Source organism: Cervus canadensis, chromosome 25 (assembly GCF_019320065.1).
Source record: "Cervus canadensis isolate Bull #8, Minnesota chromosome 25, ASM1932006v1, whole genome shotgun sequence".
In the NCBI taxonomy this organism is placed as follows: domain Eukaryota; kingdom Metazoa; phylum Chordata; class Mammalia; order Artiodactyla; family Cervidae; genus Cervus; species Cervus canadensis.
Genome location: NC_057410.1, coordinates 1,073,117 through 1,091,440, shown reverse-complemented (window position 1 = coordinate 1,091,440; position 18,324 = coordinate 1,073,117). Strand labels below are relative to the sequence as shown.

Genomic DNA, 18,324 nt, shown 5'->3' with positions numbered 1-18,324 from the left:
GAAGAGAGGGAGAAAGGGGTAGAAAGCTGATTCAAAAAATAATGGCTGAGAACTTCTCAAATGTGGGGAGAGATGTGGACATCCAGGTTCATTAAGCTAAGAGCTCACTTCAAAACGTCAATCCAAAATGACCTTCTCCAAGATGTATTACAGCAAAACCATCCCACATGCCACAGGGCAACTGGGCCCACCGCCGTAACCGCTGAGACCTGCAGGGCCTAGAGCCCACGCTCTGCAACGAGAAGCCACTGCAATGAAAGGCCTCGCGCCACAGCCGGAGGAACCAACCTCCACGCGCAGCAACGACGGCCCACTGCAGTCAGAAGAATAAATACAGGAACAAAAAACTTCTTTTTTTAAGTCAGAAAAAAAAATGTCTCTCATACAGGAGAGTCTCCATAAGGCTACGAGTTGATTTCTCATCAGAGATATTGCAGGCCAAGAGTGAGTGGGACGATATATTCAAAATGCTGAAAGAAAAAAAAATGCAAAACAAGAAATACTTTACGCAACAAAGTTGTCATTCAGAGGTGAAGGTGAAATAAAGACTTTCCCTAACAAAAGTTGAGAGTTCACCACCACTTAACCTGCCTTAACAAGAAATGCTGAAAAGAATTCTTCAATCTGCAAAGAAAGGATATTAACTAATAACCTGAAAATACACAACACATTGATAAAGGTTAACATAGATTCAGAATACTCTAGTATCATAATATTAACCACTAAACTCTAGTATGAAAGTTAAAGGACAAAAGTATTACAATACCTATAGCTACAATAATTTTTTAACGGATACACAATATAAAAGGATGCAAACTGTGACATGAAAAACACAAAATGGGGGGGAGGTGAAAGGGCAGGTTTTGTACGCAATCAAAGTGGGGTTGTCATCAGCTTAAAAATAGACTGTCACACCTGTAACATGTTTCAGGTGAGCCTGACGGTAACAAGACAAAAACCTATAATAGATACACATGAGACAAAGAGAAGGGAATCAAAGTACACCATATCAGAAATCATCAATTTCAAAATAAGACAGTAAGAGACGAGAGGAAGGAAGGAACTACGGGATAGCCAGAAAACAATCAACAAGATGGCAACAGTGAGTCCTTGGTGTGTGTGAGCCGCTCAGTCGTGGCCAACTGTTTGCAGCCTCATGGACTGTAGCCCACCAGGCTGCTCTATCCATGGGATTTCCCAGGTGAGTATACTGGAGTGGGTTGCCATAAGTCCTTACTGAGTTATAATCACTTTAAATGTAAATAGATTAAATTCTCTAGTCAAAAGGCAAGAGTGAAGAGTGGCTGAATGGGTTAAAAAACAAGCCTGATGTTTATGCTGCCGACAAAGACTCTGCTACAGGGACACACATAAGAACAAAATGAACAAAATGAAGGGCTGGGAAGACATCCCATACGAACGGAACCAAAATAAAGCAAGGGTAACTACACTTACATCAGGGGAAAAGTCAAAAACTGTAACAGGAGACAAAGTCATTGTATGATTATAAGAGGGTCAGTTCATCAGGAGGATTCACAGCACAGAAGGGTTCATGCTGAAGCTGAAACTCCAATACTTTGGCCACCTGATGCAAAGAACCAACTCACTGGAAAAGATCCTGATGTTGGGAAAGACTGAAGACAGGAGAAGAAGGGAAGGACAGAGGATGAGATGGTTGCATGGCATCACTGACTCGATGGACATTAGTTTGAGCAAACTCTGGGAACTGGTGATGGACAGGGAAGTCTGGCGTGTTACAGTCTATGGAGTCGCAAAGAGTCAGACACGACTGAGCACTGGACTAAACTGAAAATATTAAGAGGACCTCAACACCAGAGCACCTAAAATATTAAGCAAATGTTAACAGATCTGAGGGGAGCAACAGATAGTACAATAATAGCAGAGGATTTAAATATCCCACTTTCAATAATGAACAGATCACCCAGACAGAAAATCAATATAGAAACAATAGACTTGAACTATACTTTAGATCAAATAACCTAACCTAACAGTCTTCCATCTAAAAATAATAGAGCACATCTTTTGGAACATTCTCCAGGATAGAGCATATGAGGTCACAAAAAGTCTCAGTAAATTTAAAAATATCGTAACTATACCAAGTATCTTTTCTGACCAATACGGTATAAACTAGAAACAAATAACAGCAGGAAAACTGGAAAATTCACGAATGTGTGGAAATTAAACACACCCCTGAACAACCAATGGGTCAGAGATAAAGTAAAAAAAAAATCTTGAAACAAAAATAGAAACACAACATACAAAAACTCATGGGATGCAGCAAAAATAGAGCACAGAGGGAAGTTAACACACATGATAAGAAGAAAAAAAAATGTCAAACTACCTCAAGAAAAAGAAGGACATATTAAGCCCAAAGTCAGAAGAAAGAGGGAGATAACAAATATCAGAGCAAAAATAAATAAAATCAGGAATGGAAAGACAATGGGAAACTAAGCGTTAGTTTTTTAAAAAAGATAAAATTGGCAAGCCTTTAGCTAGACTTATAAAGGAAAAAAAGACTCAAAGAAATATAATTAAAAACAAAAGAGGAGATATCACAAAAACAGAGGATCATAAGACACTGCTATGAACAATCATATACCATCAAATTGGACAACCTAGAAGCAATGAATAAATTCCTAGAAATGTATGATCTACCAAGTTTTAGTAATGAAAAATACAGAAAACCCAAACAGACTAGTAAGGAGACTGTCAATCTCCAGGACTAGATGACTTCACAAGTGATTCCACCCAACATTCAAAGAATTAACACCAATTCTCAAACTCTTCCAAAAAACTCAAAAGAAGGGAACACTCCCAAACTCAGTTCATGAGACCAACATTACCCTGATACCAAAGCCAGATGCATACACTACAAGAAAACAGGCCAACATCCATGACGAGTATAGATGCAAAAATTCTTAATAAACACCAGAACAAATTCACAGCACGTTAAAAGGATCACACACCAAGACCAAGTCTTTTTTCACACTCATTTATCTTTGGCCGTGCGGGGTCTTCGCTGCTGCCAGCAGGCTTGCTCTAGCCACCGAGCGTGGGCTGCTCACCGCGGTGGCCCCTCGTGTTTCAGAGCGTGGGCTCCAAGCGCGTGGGCTTCCGGAGTTGTGGCGGGTGGGCTCGTTTGCCCCACAGCACGTGATATCTTCCTGGACCAGGGATCCAACCACTGTTCCTTGCATTGCAAAGTGGATTCTTAACCACTGGACCACTAGGGAAGCCCCAAGGACACATTTTATTACTGAGATTGAATAGGTTGCTTTTCGTTTTGTTTGAACACTTGGAAGAATTTAGTCTTAAATGGGGCTTCCCAGGTGGCACTGGTGGTAAAGAACCCAGTGAAGGAAATGTGAGAGATGTGGGTTCAATCCCTGGATGGGAAATATCCCCTGGAGAAGGGCCTGGCAACTCACCCCAGTATTCACGCCTAGAGGAGGAGCCTGACAGGCTACAGCTGGTCCAGAGGGTCGCAGAGTCACACATGACTGATGCAACTTAGCACCCACGCAGTCTTAAACACTTTCTGATTTAAAAATTTTAGGACTTCCCTGGTGGCTCAGTGGTAAAGAATCTGCCTGCCAGTGGAGGAGACACGGATTTGATCCCTCGGCCAGGAAGACCCCACACGCCAAGGAGCAACTAAGCCTGTTAGCCACAACTACTGAGCCTGCGCTAAAGAGCCGGGAAGGCACAACTGCCGACGCCTGCAGGTCTAGAGTCCGTACTCCGCAACGAGAAGTCACTGCAACGAGAAGCCTGTGCGCTGCAGCCAGAGAGCAGCCCCCGCTCACAACTAGAGAAAAGCCTGAGCAGCGACTAAGACCCAGCACAGCCAAAAGTAAGTAAGTAAAATTAAATTTCAAAACCCTTTAAAATCTTTTTGAAACTTTCACAAAACTTTTATGTATCAAGATGCTTTTTTCTTTTCATTGTAGAACTTGTTTATGAAACTTCACTTCCTGAAAAAGAAATATTTGCAAATCATATACCTGACAAGGTATTAATATCCAAAATATATAAAGAACCCCTAAAACTCAATAACAACAAAAAAATCCCACTTTAAAAATGGGAAAAGGAGTTCAGTATTTCTCCAAAGAAAATATACAAGTGATCAATAAGCACGTGAAAAGATGACCAACATCACTAATCATTAAACAAATACAAATCAAAATTATAATGAAATACTTTCTCACACCCATTAGGATGGCTACTATCAAAGAAATGGAAAATAAGTGTTGGCAAGGATTCAGATAAATCAGAACTTGTGCACTGCTGGTAGGAACATAAAATGGTACAGCCACTAAGGAAAATAATATGGTAATTCCTCAAAAAATTAAAAATAGAATTACCATATGATCCAGCAATTCCAATTCTGGGAATATACCCAAAAGAACTGAAAGCAGAGTCTGAAGAGATACTTATACACCCACGTTCACAGAAACATTATTCACAATAACGAAAAGAAGGAAGTAACTCAAGTATGTCTCACAGATGAATGGATACACAAAATGCGGTATGTACATTCAATTTAATATTATTCAGCCTTAAAAAGCAAGGAAATCTTGATATGTTACAACATGGATGAACTTTGAGGACATTATGCTAAGTTATGTAAGTCAATCACAAAAAGACAAATACTGTGTGACTACATGTATATGACTTAGAGAACCCATAAAAGACAGAAAGTAGAACAGTGGCTGCCAGTAGTCTGGAGGGAGGGGGAATGGGGAGTCGTTTAATGGGGTAGTTTCAGTTTTGCAAGATGGAAGTTCTACTAGAGACTGGCTGCACAACGTAAACGTATCGTACTTAACACTGTTACACTGTATACTTAAAAATGGATAAGATGGCAAATCTTGTTATACATATTTTACAATTAAAATATAAAGAGAGCAAATATTGAGAAAAAGAGTGGAATGTAATGAAGCAGAGATTCTAGCGGAACTACTTTTTCAAGAAGGTGGATTGTAAAAGGGATCAGAAAAATGGGGCAGTAACTGGCAGGAGACGGGATCAAGCAGGTTTTCCATTGTTTTGCTTTAAGGTGAAAGAAACTATAAGCTTGTTTATATGCACACAGGAAGAAAAAGAATGGAATCATATCTTCCATGGGTAATTTTAATGATCATTTACTATGTAGCAGGCATTAATTACTAAGAGTCCAATCAAGTAGGTACTCGTATGTTATGCTGTTAGATATGGGGCTGTAGGAGAAAGAACAGTCATGGGTAAGTCGAGAAGTTTGGCTTCAACATCTGGAGAAATGAAATTTACAGTAAACTTACATTTACTTAGATGGAGAAGACAGTGAGGAGGACGGCTGCAGCAGAGTGAGGAGGAAGAAAGCAGGCAGGAGCTCGGCTTTAAACACGTTAAATTTGAAATGTCGGATAAACATCTAAATGGAGATGTGATGTTAGAATACGAATCTGGATTGCAGAAGGGCAGTCCAGGTTGAAATCTAATTTGAGATTTGTCACCCTGTGGGTGATTTTCTTTTTTAACGTAAGGACAGATGATTTTCAGTGTTGTGGTAGTGTTAGGTACACAGCAAGGGGATTCGGTTATACATGTGTGAGCGTGTGTTTAAGTCGCCTCAGTCTTGTCCAACTCTTTGTGATCCCATGGACTACAGCCCACCAGGCCCCTCTGTCCATGGGGTTCTCCAGGCGAGAATACTGGAGTGGGCTGCCGTGCCCTCCTCTAGGGGATCCTCCCGACCCAGGAATCAAACCCACGTTTCCTGTAGAACTGGCAGATCCATTACCCACTGAGCCGCCTGGGGCTGTTACATATTATGTATGCACACAGTCCTTTTCAGATTTTCCATTAGATATGGATAATATTTAAAGCTATGAGACTCAATACAATTATGAATGGAGAAGTGTAGATAGAAAAGAAATTCAAGGACTGAGCCCTGGGGATCTCCCAACGTTCAAAGATCAGGAAAATTAGGAGGAACCAGCAAAGAAGCCTGCAGAGAAAAGGCCAGACACTAGAGAAATAGGAGGCTATGGTGGTCTGTAAACCAAACGAAGAAAGTGTTTCACGCAATTGTGTGATCAAATGTGTCAAGTGTCGATAACAGATTAAGTAAGATGAGGGTTATGAACTGACCACTCAGGAAAATGAAAAGTCATTGCAGACCTTTGTAAGAGCAGTTTTGGTGGAGCATTGGGAATAAAAGTCTAGATTGCATTTAAGAGAGAATGAGAGGGGTATGACATTTCCAGTAAGTAGGGAGGCTGTGAATCTACAGTAAATTTTATATTGCTAATGGAGACAACAGTAGTAGACTTAGAAAGCAATTTAGCATTGCCTCTTTTTAAACTGGGGTTTCCAAGGAGGCACAGTGATAAAGAATCTGCCTGCCAACGCACAAGATGAAGAGACTCGGGTTCTATTCCTGGGTCAGGAAGATCCCCTGGAGTAGGAAATGGCAACCCACTCCAGTGTTCTTGCCTGGAAAATTCCACAGACAGAGGAGCCTGGCGGGCTACAGTCCATGGAGTCTCAAAGAGTCAGACACGATTGAACACACACATGTATTTTAATTTTTTTGGCCACACGATGGGGCATGCAGGCTCTTAGTTCCTCCACTAAGGAGCCAAGCCATGCCCCCTGCAGTCATAACCACTGGACCACCAGGGAATTCTCCAGCATCATCTCTTAAAGGTCAACATTCACAAACTATACTCCACAACCCCACTCCTACGTACAAACTCCAAAGAAATTTTTACACGACTGTGCCACATATATGATAATATTCTGAGCAGCTATGTTAGGAACAGCAAAAGCGAACATGCCTGGAACAGCCCAAACGCTCACTGGTGGAAGAATGGATAAACTACGGTATATTCACAAAATGAAATATTATACAAGAAAAAATGAGTAAAATATACAACATGAATGAACCATGAAGATGTAATACTGAACGGAGACAAACCAACAGAAGGCTGTGCTGCCATAAGACAATGAAGCAGTGGCTGACAGCACAGATCAGGAGCCAACGACCTGAGTTCAAACCCCGGCTGGGCCATCCATTATTCAGCTCTCTGCAGTTCATTTGCTCTCATCTGTGAAACAGGGAAAATAATAATGAAACTGTCATGAGGATGTAATTATGTATGTAAAGCACTTAGAACAATGTGAAAAAGCGAATTAAACATGGTTTTAAACTACATTTTTAAAAAGCAATAGAATGATAGCTATAAAATTTAAGAGTAGTTACCTTTAGAAGGGAGGTAGGCGGTGGGATGGGGAAACACTCCCGAGTCATGTAACCTACAGGCGCTGCTTCCGGCTCCTAAGCCGGCAGACGGGTTTGCAGCTGTGCCTCTTTGTAACTGCTGTCTTTACTTTGGGCCGCGCCGGGTCTCTGCGCGGCCAGGGCCTCTCCAGCTGCGGCAGCGGGCTCCGCTCTCTAGCACCCGCAGCGCGTGAGCTCACCGTGCGGTCCCTCCCGCGGTGGCGCGCCGGCTCCGGGGTGTGTGGGCGTAAGGCGCTGCAGCGCCTGGGCTCAAGCGCACAGGCTGAGCGGTTGCGGCACATGGCATCTTCCTGGGCTAGGGGTCAAACCCACGTCTCCGCGGAAGCGCGCAGGCGTTCCTCTCATTGTGCTCCATCAGTTTCAGTCCAGCCGCTCAGTCGTGTCTGACTCTTTGTGACCCCATGGACCACAGCACGCCACGCTTCCCTGTCCATCACCAACTCCCAGAGCTTGCTCAAACTCATGTCCATCGCATCAGTGATGCCATCCAACCATCTCATCCTCTGCATCCCCTTCTCCTCCCGCCTTCAATCTTTCCCAGCATCAGGGTCTTTTCCAACGAGTCAGTTCTTCACATCAGGTGGCCAAAGTATTGGAGTTTCAGCTTCAACATCAGGCCTTCCAATGAAAACTCAGGAATGATTTCCTTTAGGATGGACTAGTTGGATCTTCTTGCAGTCCAAGAGACTCTCAAGAATCTTCCCCAACACCACAGTTCAAAAGCATCAGTTTGGTGCTCAGCTTTCTTTACAGTCCAACTTTCATATCTGTACATGATATGCTTTATAGTTACATGTAATCTTTTGTGTTATTAAATAACATATTAAAGATAGTAAAAGAGAAGTAATGGAAGGAAATAAACTGGAGACAGCTAGTATATATAACGCTTAGAATAACAGTCTATTTACATAGGTCCTAGCACATTCTGGAGCTATTTAATGAATGTGAGTCAATGAACAAATAAACAGTAAGGCCATTCCAAAAGGAAGGAACAACAACAAAAAAGTATCAGAGGCTGAATACTACATGAAGCACAAAGACAAGAGAATCAGAGAATGTGAGGGATTGTGAACACACACACACATCTGGAAAGTGTCAAGTAACTCATCATGAACCTTTTTACCTTTTGGCTTCTGTATCTCCCATCTTTGAGAAAATTCTCCCCACACTACCACGCTCTTCCAGCCTTTATCTCATTTCTCTGCTCCCCATCTTTTTAAAGTAACAACTTTGGGCTTCTCTAATGGTCCAGTGGCTAAGATTCCATGCTCCCAATGCAGGGGGCCCGGGTTTGATCCCGAGTCAGGGAACTAGATCCCACATGTCAGAACTAAGACCCAGCACAACCAAATAAAAAAATATAAATAAATATTAAAAAATAAAAATAACTTTATTGAGATGTAATTTACATACCATGTAATTAACCCATTTAAAACATAATTTCAATGGTATTTGGATCACTATAATCAATTTTAGAACATTTTCATTACCCCAAAATGAAACCCAATACCCACTGCTGCTGCTAAGTCGCTTCAGTCGTGTCCGACTCTGTGTGACCCCGTAGACGGCAGCCCACCAGGCTCCCGTCCCTGGGATTCTCCAGGCAAGAACACTGGAGTGGGTTTCCATTTCCTTCTCCAGTGCATGAAAGGGAAAAGTGAAGGTGAAGTCGCTCAGTCGTGTCCGACTCTTCACGACCCCATGGACTGCAGCCCACCAGGCTCCTCCGTCCATGGGATTTTCCAGGCAAGAGTAATGGAGTGGGTTGCCATTGCCTTCTCCCAATACCCATTACCAGTCACTTTTCTTTCCCTCCAAACTCTCCTACTCCATCTCCAGGCAACTGCTAATCTCCTTTCTACCTCCCTGGATTTGCCTATTTTGGACACTTCATATAAATGGAAGCATCAAATCAAATCAAGCTGATCCTTGAACAACACAGATTTAACTGCACGGGTCCACTTACGTGTGGGTTTTCTGCAACTGGTTTACTCTAAGGATGCAGAACTATGGATATGGAGGAGCCACGGATACGGAGGATCAAATATAGCGTATATGTGGATTTGCAGCTGCACAGGGCTGGTGTTACAAGCCCTGCGATGTTCAAGGGTCCAAATGTATGTAGTCTTTCGTGACTGGCTTCTTTCACTAACATAATTTTTTCAAGGTCCATCCATTTTGTAGACTGTATCAGTACCCTATGACTTTTCCTTTTTTTGGCCATATCACACGGCAGGTAGGATCTTAGTTCCCCAAGCAGAGATCAAACCCATGCCCTCTGTCCTAACCAGTGGACTTCCAGCAAAGTCCCAGTACTCTTACTACTTTTTAATCACTGAATAAAATCCAAAATTCCATTGTATGGGTAAACACAGTATTTTACTTATCCATGCATCAGTTGATGGATATATGGATTGTTTCCACTTTTCGGCTATAATGAATAGTGCTGTTATGAACACTGATGCACAGGCTTTTCGTGTGGACATCATGTTTTAATTTCCCTTGGGCATATACCTAGGAATATGTTTAACCTTTTAAGGAACTGCCAAAATGTTTTTCAAAGCAGCTGCACCGTTTTACATTCCTATCAGCAGGTTATAAGGGTACAATTACACCACGCTATTATCTGTGTTTTTGACTACAACCATCCTTGTGGGTGTGAGGTGGTATCTCACTGTGGTTTTGACTTCCTTGTTGGCTAATGATGCTGGACACCTTTTCATGGCTATTTGTAGATCTTCTTTGATGAAATATCTATTCAGACATTTTGCCTGTTTTAAAATTATTTTTCCTGCACTTTCATCTTAATCAAAATTCTTAAAAGATCAGTCTGTATTTACCATCTATACTTCCTTACTTTCATTCACTCAACCCACTCCAACCCTGCTTTTACTCCCCAATCTGAAATTGCTTGTTAAAGTCACCAACCACCTCTCCACCGATAAAATCATGATTATTCATCCGTCTTCATCTTCCAGGATTACCTACGGTTTGCACATCTGCATTTTAATTCCAGCTGACTTTTTCTGGCCACACTGCACACTCTCACCAGGGGCTGAAGCTGGTGCCCTGCACTGGAGATGACGACCTTAACCACTGGTCCACAGGGAAAGTCCCTGACTTCTTATTCTGATTTGTATTTTCTTCTGTCTTGTTTCTTTTCTGTATTTTTCTGTCTTACAGCATATTTTCTTAAGAGATTAGAAATATAAACCAACCACCAAAGAGTATTGCCAGAGAACGGCAGATAACACAACTGGTTCAAGCAGCGTCGGTGTAGTGAAAGCATGCAGGGGAGGTGGGGAAGAGAAGGAAATCAGTGGGCACGGGCCTAAGGATTTGGACTTGGTTTAGCAGGTAATATATACCCATCCAGCAATGCAGGAGACCCAGGTTTGATCCCTGGGTCAGGAAGATCCCCTGGAGAAGGAAATGGCAACCCACTCCAGTATTCTTGCAGGGAAAATCACATGGATGGAGGAGCCTGGCAGGCAACACCCCATGGGGTCACAGAGAGTCAGACATGACTGAGCAACTAACACACATATACCCATCAAAGGTTTTTATACAAGAAATGCTCAGCACCATGCTGTTGGAATGCTGGAAGATTATTATGGTAGCGGGTATAAAATTACTTGGGGACAAGGGGTAGGGAGTGAAGAAACCAGAGACAGGGGATCCTGTGGGATGTTTATTACTATGGTAATAAGGGCCTAAGTCAGTGTGAAGTGAAGTGGCTCAGTCACGTCCAACTCTGCGACCCCGTGGACTGTAGCCCACCAGGCTCCTCTGCGCATGGGGATTCTCCAGGCAAGAGTACTGGAGTGGGTTGCCATTTCCATCTCCAGGGGAATCTTCCCAGCCCAGGGATCGAAGCCCGGTCTCTCGCATTGCAGGCAGACGCGTTACCCTCTGAGCCACAAGGGAAGCCTAAGTTAGCATAGTAGAGCTAAAAAAGGGGGAATCAATGGAGAGACATCACCAGTAAACTGTAAGCAACTGAGTTCACTTTATCACTGATAACGGAACTATTAGCTGCCAGTGGTCATGAGATGTTGGACTTTAAAAGTTCCGCCAGGGAATTCCCTGGCAGTCCCGTGGTTAGGACTCCGAGCTTCTACTGCAAGGGGCACAGGTTCAATCCTTGGTGGGGGAGACTAGGATCCCACACGCCACACAGTGTGGCCAAAAAATAAAACTAAAAAGTGAAAGTTCTACTGAATTTGATTCGATGAAAACTCCATGAAAATGCAGCAAACACACTGAAATCCCCTCTCCCTGTTAGAAGTATAAACCACCCTAGCATCGTTTCCCACTGTCTGCTCTCCTGAGTAAACTCTTCCAAAAACTTCAGGCGACTCAAACTTCTCAAAGAGTGAAAATCTGGCAATGCCTACCAGCCAGTTCTACTCATCACTGCCTCTGCTCCTCCACCCCACCCCACTCCCTGCAACTCCCCACCCCAATATGGCCTTCAATATGTTAAGATCAAGAAGAAATAGAAATTTATGCAAAATAGGTCAGGGAAGGCAAATTATCCCAAGTTAAACAACGTCTCTTTTCTTTTTTTCCAAAGGGAATGGTTGTTGATGCTCAGAGGAGTTAACTTATAATAACACATACCAGGAGGATGATGTCAGGGAAGGCGTGGTTAGGCTCTTTACAAGTCTGAAATTCCTTTACTCACAAACACTTCCTCTTTCAGACTCACCTACACACAAATCTCTAGACCGAGGCAACTCTTTCAGAAGCTGAAGGAAGTGCTGAGACCTTAGAACTCTGATCTTTTCACCTTTAGTCTTTTTTTTCTTTAAGAACTAAGAATAATTAAGATAGATTTTTTTTTTAAATACCATCATTTTTCAGAATCTCTCTTTGAAATTCACATTTTCTCCTTTCTGTGATTTAGAATTCTCCAGGTAAGGATACTGGAGTGGGTTGTCATTTCCATCTCCAGGGGATCTTCCTGACCCAGGGATCGAACCAGTGTCTCCTGAACTGGCAGGCAGACACTTTACCACTGAGCCACCAGGGAAGCCCTTGTGATTATTTAATTCCATTAAAAAGAATGGATATTCAACACTACATCCTGAGAAAGAATGTGCATGCCTTTATCAGGCATTATACATTTGTTGATTGTATACCTATACTTACAACAGCCAAGAAAGAATAAGAAAACTGTAATTGTCCTTGGCTCCTCAGGAAACAATTTCTCTGATAAAATATACAAATTTGTTTCAAAATAAAACAATCCTTTTTTTTTTTTTTTGCCGAACTGCAGGACTTACAGGATTTGAGTCCCCTGACCAGGGACCGAGCCCCAGCCATGGCAGTGAGAGCGCCGAGTCCTCACCACTGCACCGCCAGGAAAGTCCCCAAACAATTCCACTTTTAAAAGACATTAAACAAAAATTAATGAAGTTACCAAAGGGCGGTACAAATAAATCTTTTCAAACTGAGCTCACTCAAGAAATTATTTTTATTCCACTAACCCAAAGTGACAACTACAGTAAATTATGATATAAAAATACTCCTTAAAGAAAACGGATCTCTACAAATCTGTTTACTTACAGATTTTGGTACAACAAAATGATGGAAAAGAAAAGCAGATATTTATAATGTGTACCTTTTCAGAAATTTAGAATTTTATTTCAGTTTTTTAAATGTTCCAGACATCTCCAAAACTTTTTACATAGACTTGTCCTACCTGATAAACTTAGTTATTAATAGAAATGGCAAGTAAGCCAATGTCAAAATTAAAACTAACTTGTCATTGAAAAAAATGTGGGACAATAGACAAAGCAAACTGCTACTAATTATTTCCCTTAACGGGTGGGATTTAGGTAAGTAACTTCAGGACATGAAGGGAAGATTTTTTGTTTTATATACCTCTTGATGCTTAAATTTTAAAAATAAATATGTCTTATGTTTATTACTAAAAACTAACAACTTATTTTAAAAACTAACCTTTGGTATAAAACAGCCAAATTACACGATCAGATTCACTCGAAACATTCTTCTCAAAAAATGAACACATTGAGCTGTACATACCAACAAAAAGACAAACAGTAACACAGTAATCACTTCATTTAAATAAGCCCAGTACCTACAAACCTATATATACACACAAGGCGTCACAGTCACAAAGTGATGCCGTCATAACTCTGACCTGTAAGAACCCAAAGGACATTAGATAAATACCCTGAGCAATCACAGATCTACCCCATCCCAGGGTTCTTAATGCGTTTCTCAAACCTTACAAGTTATCAGAAAGAGAGATGATATTTGAATCCCAGTCCACAATAATAACCCTCGCCCCTACACCAGTGATCCCCAACCTTTTTGGCACCAGGGCCTGGTTTTGTGGAAGACAATTTTTCCACAGATTGGAGTGGGATGGTTTTCGGATGCTTCAAGAGCATTACATTCGTTGTGCACTTTATTTCTATTACTCTTACATCAGCTCCACCTCAGGACATCAGACATTAGATCCCAGAGGTTAGGGACCCCTGCCCTACAATATCCTAGATTTAGAGGCTGGTTAAATGTTTCCTATACAACAAGGGGAAAAGGAAGTACAGAGCCAAGAAACAAGAATATTTTAGATAGCATCAAATCCATGGGTACTAATAGGAAAAAACCAATTTCTGGAATTCATTTTATTGTATTTTAATGGGTAATCTGAGAGACCTGGAGGGAAAAAATTAGGAAGGAAAACTTTTATACAGTACTACACAAGATTTGAAGAGAATAAAGACAGATGAGCTATCCCTCTGTGAAAATCCTATTGATTTATGTGTGTGTGTATAAAATTGATAACACATGAACCCCTATTTCTTAAGGACATAATAGAGCGTGTGTGTGTGTGTGTGTGTGTGTGTGTACCCGTGCGCATGTGTGTGTTAGCCACTCAGTCGTGTCCGACGCTTTGCCACCCAATGGGCTGCAGCCCAGCAGGCTCCCCTGTCCATGGGATTCTCCAGGCAAGAATACTGGAGTGGACCGCCATCCCCTTCTCCAGGGGATCTTCCCGATCCGAGGATCAGACTCGTCTCCTGCATCGCAGGCAGATCCTTTACTGTCTGAGCCCCCAGGGAAGCAATGACAGAATGAATGCCAGATAAACTAACACCAGGTGTTTCGGTTCCAAACGTTGACTCACCGCCTTGATCAGATACTTTGTTCACCTGTAACAGTCTCCTTGGGTGTTTAAGAAAGTATCAAGAATCCCTTCCCACACCCCAACAATCCATCAGATGAGCAAAATATCCTAAAATATACACGGCACCTTTTTTCTACAAAGAACAGCTAGAAAATCAAGACAGAGGTAAAGGGTCTTTCTGCTACGGCATAAAGTTCCTCCTCGTCAGAAATGCCAAGAAACCGCCCAGGGATACTCCTTGGCAACTGTGGGCACAGCTGTGTACCTCGCCCCAGACTGCCCCTGTGCCCAAGCATCGCACAGCTCTCTGGCAGCTGTGGGTTAATCAAAAAGCCTTCAAAGACCCCTGCTGAGCCTGGCTATCTGCAGAGCAGGAAGCCCCAGCTTAGCAGCAGACCCCAAAGAAGACCAGAACTTTCTGCCTCAACTCCCAAGGTCTTATCTTAAAAACTCCTAGCCTACAGGCTGGGTGGAGTAGAGTCTCCATCTAAGCTCCAAGAGTAGGCTCAGTGCTCAGATGAAGCTGTGATTTCACTGACTGTCTTCAAGCTACCTGATAATGCTGATGGAATGGTAGGAAGGAAGGTGGGCTGGAGGAGAAGGCAGTTAATCAAAACAATGAAATAACCTTGGAGTGAGCAGGCTGGGGGCCAGGGTTTGAGGTGACATATTTTCCCTGTGAAAACTGGATACATCAGCAGGAAGTCAAACTAACTTCAGAAAGCTCCGAACTTGCAAAGCGTGATTTGTTTTTAATTCCACTGCACTCTCAGGCCTCAGGTAAGGGACTGTGAATTCCTGGAACTCCAGAACCAGGTAAGAAAAGATGACCAAAAAAAAGAGGTGGAAAAAGAGAGCAGCTGAGAGGAGAGGAAGCCTGCTCCCTCTTAAGGAGAGTGTTAAAGCCAAGGGCGCCCCCGGTCCCCAGAAAAGGAAGTAGCCGAATTCCAAAACAGCACTTTTCCCTACCTTCTTGTTGTTCTTGTTATAGCCAAAAGTCGAAATCCCAGGCCTGGACGTCACTGATAGCAGCATTTTCTCTTTAATGTCAGGAAGCTAAGAGAGAGAGAGGGAGAGGGAAAGGGAGAGGAAAGAAGGGAGAGAAGGAGGGAGGGAGGGAGGAAGAGAAGGGAGAGGGAGAAGGGAGGAGGGGGGGAGTGAAGAATGAGCCAGGGCTGCTTGTTCACGTCACTGATAGAAGTTAACCCCAGTCTGAGTGAGGCTCTTCCACTGGGTCCTAATGCCCAAGATGTTATTTTTTAATTTTTCATAGGCTTAGCAGTTAGACCAAAAAGAAGTTTTTAGGTCTACCTCTTTCAACTCTATCCCCTTCCCTATTTATTTTGTACAAGTTCAGATTCTCATGGAAAAAAAGAGGACATTTTCTCCTTAGATCTCAGCTGTAAGATTCCAAGCTTGATTTTAAAGGGACACTGCCTTGTAGAACAAGCGAAGAAAATAAGCTCACTACTCCCCCCCCCCCCCCCCCCCGCTTTATATTTACAGCGAGCTTAACACACAGAATAACAAACAAACAGCTCATCTAAGGTCAGAGACAAGCAAAACAGAGGATGGAAAATAACTAGTTTCAGACCCTCGGACAGTTTTATTCCTCTTGGGTCACGCTAATGGGCTGATGCTTCTTAATCCTTTCAGATTCCCCCAGGTGCGACTTCAAAAAGGATTTTTCAAACTGGACTATGTCATGAAACTTGATGCTTACTGCTTTCTTTATTCTTTTCCCCAGCTTTACTGAGACATAATTGCCTAGTGATTTCTTTGACAATTGTTAGCTACCTTATATGAATCTTCATCCCACTATTCCGAGCTTCAAGGTCCATGAAACTGAAACGATTACTCACCCAATCTGAAGTTTATGCCCGAGCTGAAGTTCACAGAGTTGGGATGTTTGCTTCAAGCTGTCTCTAAACTGCAGAAAAATAAATAAATAACTATTTTAAATAAAGACATGCTTCACAGAGAAGAAAAATACAAAGATCTTAGAAGGAAAGGAACATTAACTTAAGAGTAAAAAATTTAACACACTTGCAACACTTACCTCTAAATAGTACAAAAGGAATGTGCTGTAGAAGGTGCCTTAACAATAAAATAAACTTGTAGGAAACCAAAAATTTAAGAACGCTATCCAGTAATTTACCAATCTAGTCCAAGTGGAACAGGGATATAGGATGAAAGCCTTCAAATCCCTTCTTAAGGCCCCCTCCCTGTCATAGTGCATATTCTAAGAAATGAATTAACCTGTCTGCTTTGCCACAACAAACATTAAGACCAAACCCTCCCTTAGATGAAGTCCCAGTCTCTATTCTAGTTCTCCTGTCACCTTTTTGCTATAATAAAAGGACAAACAGTACCAACATTCTGCAGAGTAAATACACACACACCACACCCCCAATCTCTAACTTTCATTTCCAATAGGACAGGAAGTGCCTGCTAAGCTCAAGGGACACAGGAAGGGTGGGAACAGCCTCCATGTGGGAATTGCAACTGAGACTGGAAGCACAGCAGCCAAATGCAGTCAATAAATCAATAAAGGCATCTCCCACGGACACCATATTTTTTTAAGTCCCTTTCCTGCCCTCAGAGGTTCTCATTCACTATATGCCAAGTTATCACTGCCATTTAGGTCCTTCTCCCTTAATCTAGCAATGTGGCACAAAACCTTAGTCTTTAAGACCTGATTTATAATGGGGTTTATCTTTGAAAGGTTAAGACGCTGCATTCCCAATGCAGGGGCCCTGGGTTCAATCCCTGGTCAGGGAACTAATTACTATATACAGTTGAAGTGAAGTGGGGGTCGAAAGGAGTCGGACACAACTGAGCGACCCACACCTCACTTCACTTCAACTCTATACAGTAATTAGAGCACAATTCTCATACTGCAACTAAAAAGATTCTGTGTGCGACAACCAAGACCCAGCAGAGATGAATAAATATGATGAGGTGTGTAACAGCGCCCAACCTGATTTCTTAAAAATCCTAATATTCTCACTGTGCTGTGTTCTCTTATTGTGTTCCTTAAGGCTCAACGATATCTTAGAATTTAGGATAGTTAAAACCATAAGTTTTAGAGAAAAGCAGACATGCATTCAGATCCTGACACCACTGTTAGTTACTGTTATTTATCTCTAGGCCAAGTTACTTAACATCTCTGACGCACTCATTTCCAAAACGGAGATAATAGCTCCTTCATTAGCCTTTAGGGTCAAATCTAAGTGCTGGTTCAGTCCTCTCATTCACAAGCTGAGTGACACTGGAGAATGACCTCACATGTCTGAACCTCACTTAGCTCATCTGTAAAATACAGTAAATAAACAGCCTCTACTTCCTAAAACTGTAATGAAGTGAAATAAGGCAGTGCATATAACGCCCTTAGGAAGGTACGTGGCACATTTGGTAAACACTTGGTAAAAAGCTAGCAGACGTTAGCTCCGTTTAGATTAATTACTCTGTCTCCCAGTGTGTATCCCTCTGGGCATTACATAACCCAGATTTTATGATCTGATGTGAACATTTCCAAAAACTAGTATTTTAGTTACATTCAAAAGATCATACTAGGACTAGATAGGCTGAACTATATAAGTGGAAATACTGAATAAGAAATTTCAGGAATCATCCATCCCAATTTCTTTTCTCTATCTTCCAGAAGCAAACAATCTGATTATTTGAAAATTCTTTTCATAACTCCAATCTCTTGAAATTGGTGGAATATCTCTTATCTCTAGGGGGAAAAAAAGAAACAAGATAATACAGAATCAAAGCACATTAGACAAGACATCCCAGCTCCCGTTTCTCTAGAGTCCTGCTACTTTAAGAAACTGAAGTAGATTTTTTTAAA

General features: G+C 42.0%; 1 protein-coding gene across 7 annotated transcripts in view; it reads right to left on the bottom strand.

Moving 5' to 3' along the window:
- Window positions 1-16,834, bottom strand: part of RBMS2 (RNA binding motif single stranded interacting protein 2) — a 57,860-nt gene extending 41,026 nt beyond the window's left edge. For 2 of the 7 annotated variants that reach the window (XM_043447229.1, XM_043447230.1), the window contains exon 1: window positions 15,438-15,632. In XM_043447229.1, coding sequence (XP_043303164.1) covers window positions 15,438-15,503 — 66 coding nt within the window. In that variant the 5' untranslated portion in view covers window positions 15,504-15,632. Of the gene's footprint in view, window positions 1-6,982; window positions 7,118-7,267; window positions 7,725-12,594; window positions 12,724-15,437; window positions 15,633-16,330; window positions 16,399-16,527 lie in introns of those variants that run through there. The other 5 variants (XM_043447228.1, XM_043447225.1, XM_043447226.1 and 2 more) reach the window with 5 other exon arrangements.
- Window positions 16,835-18,324: the final 1,490 nt, after the last annotated feature.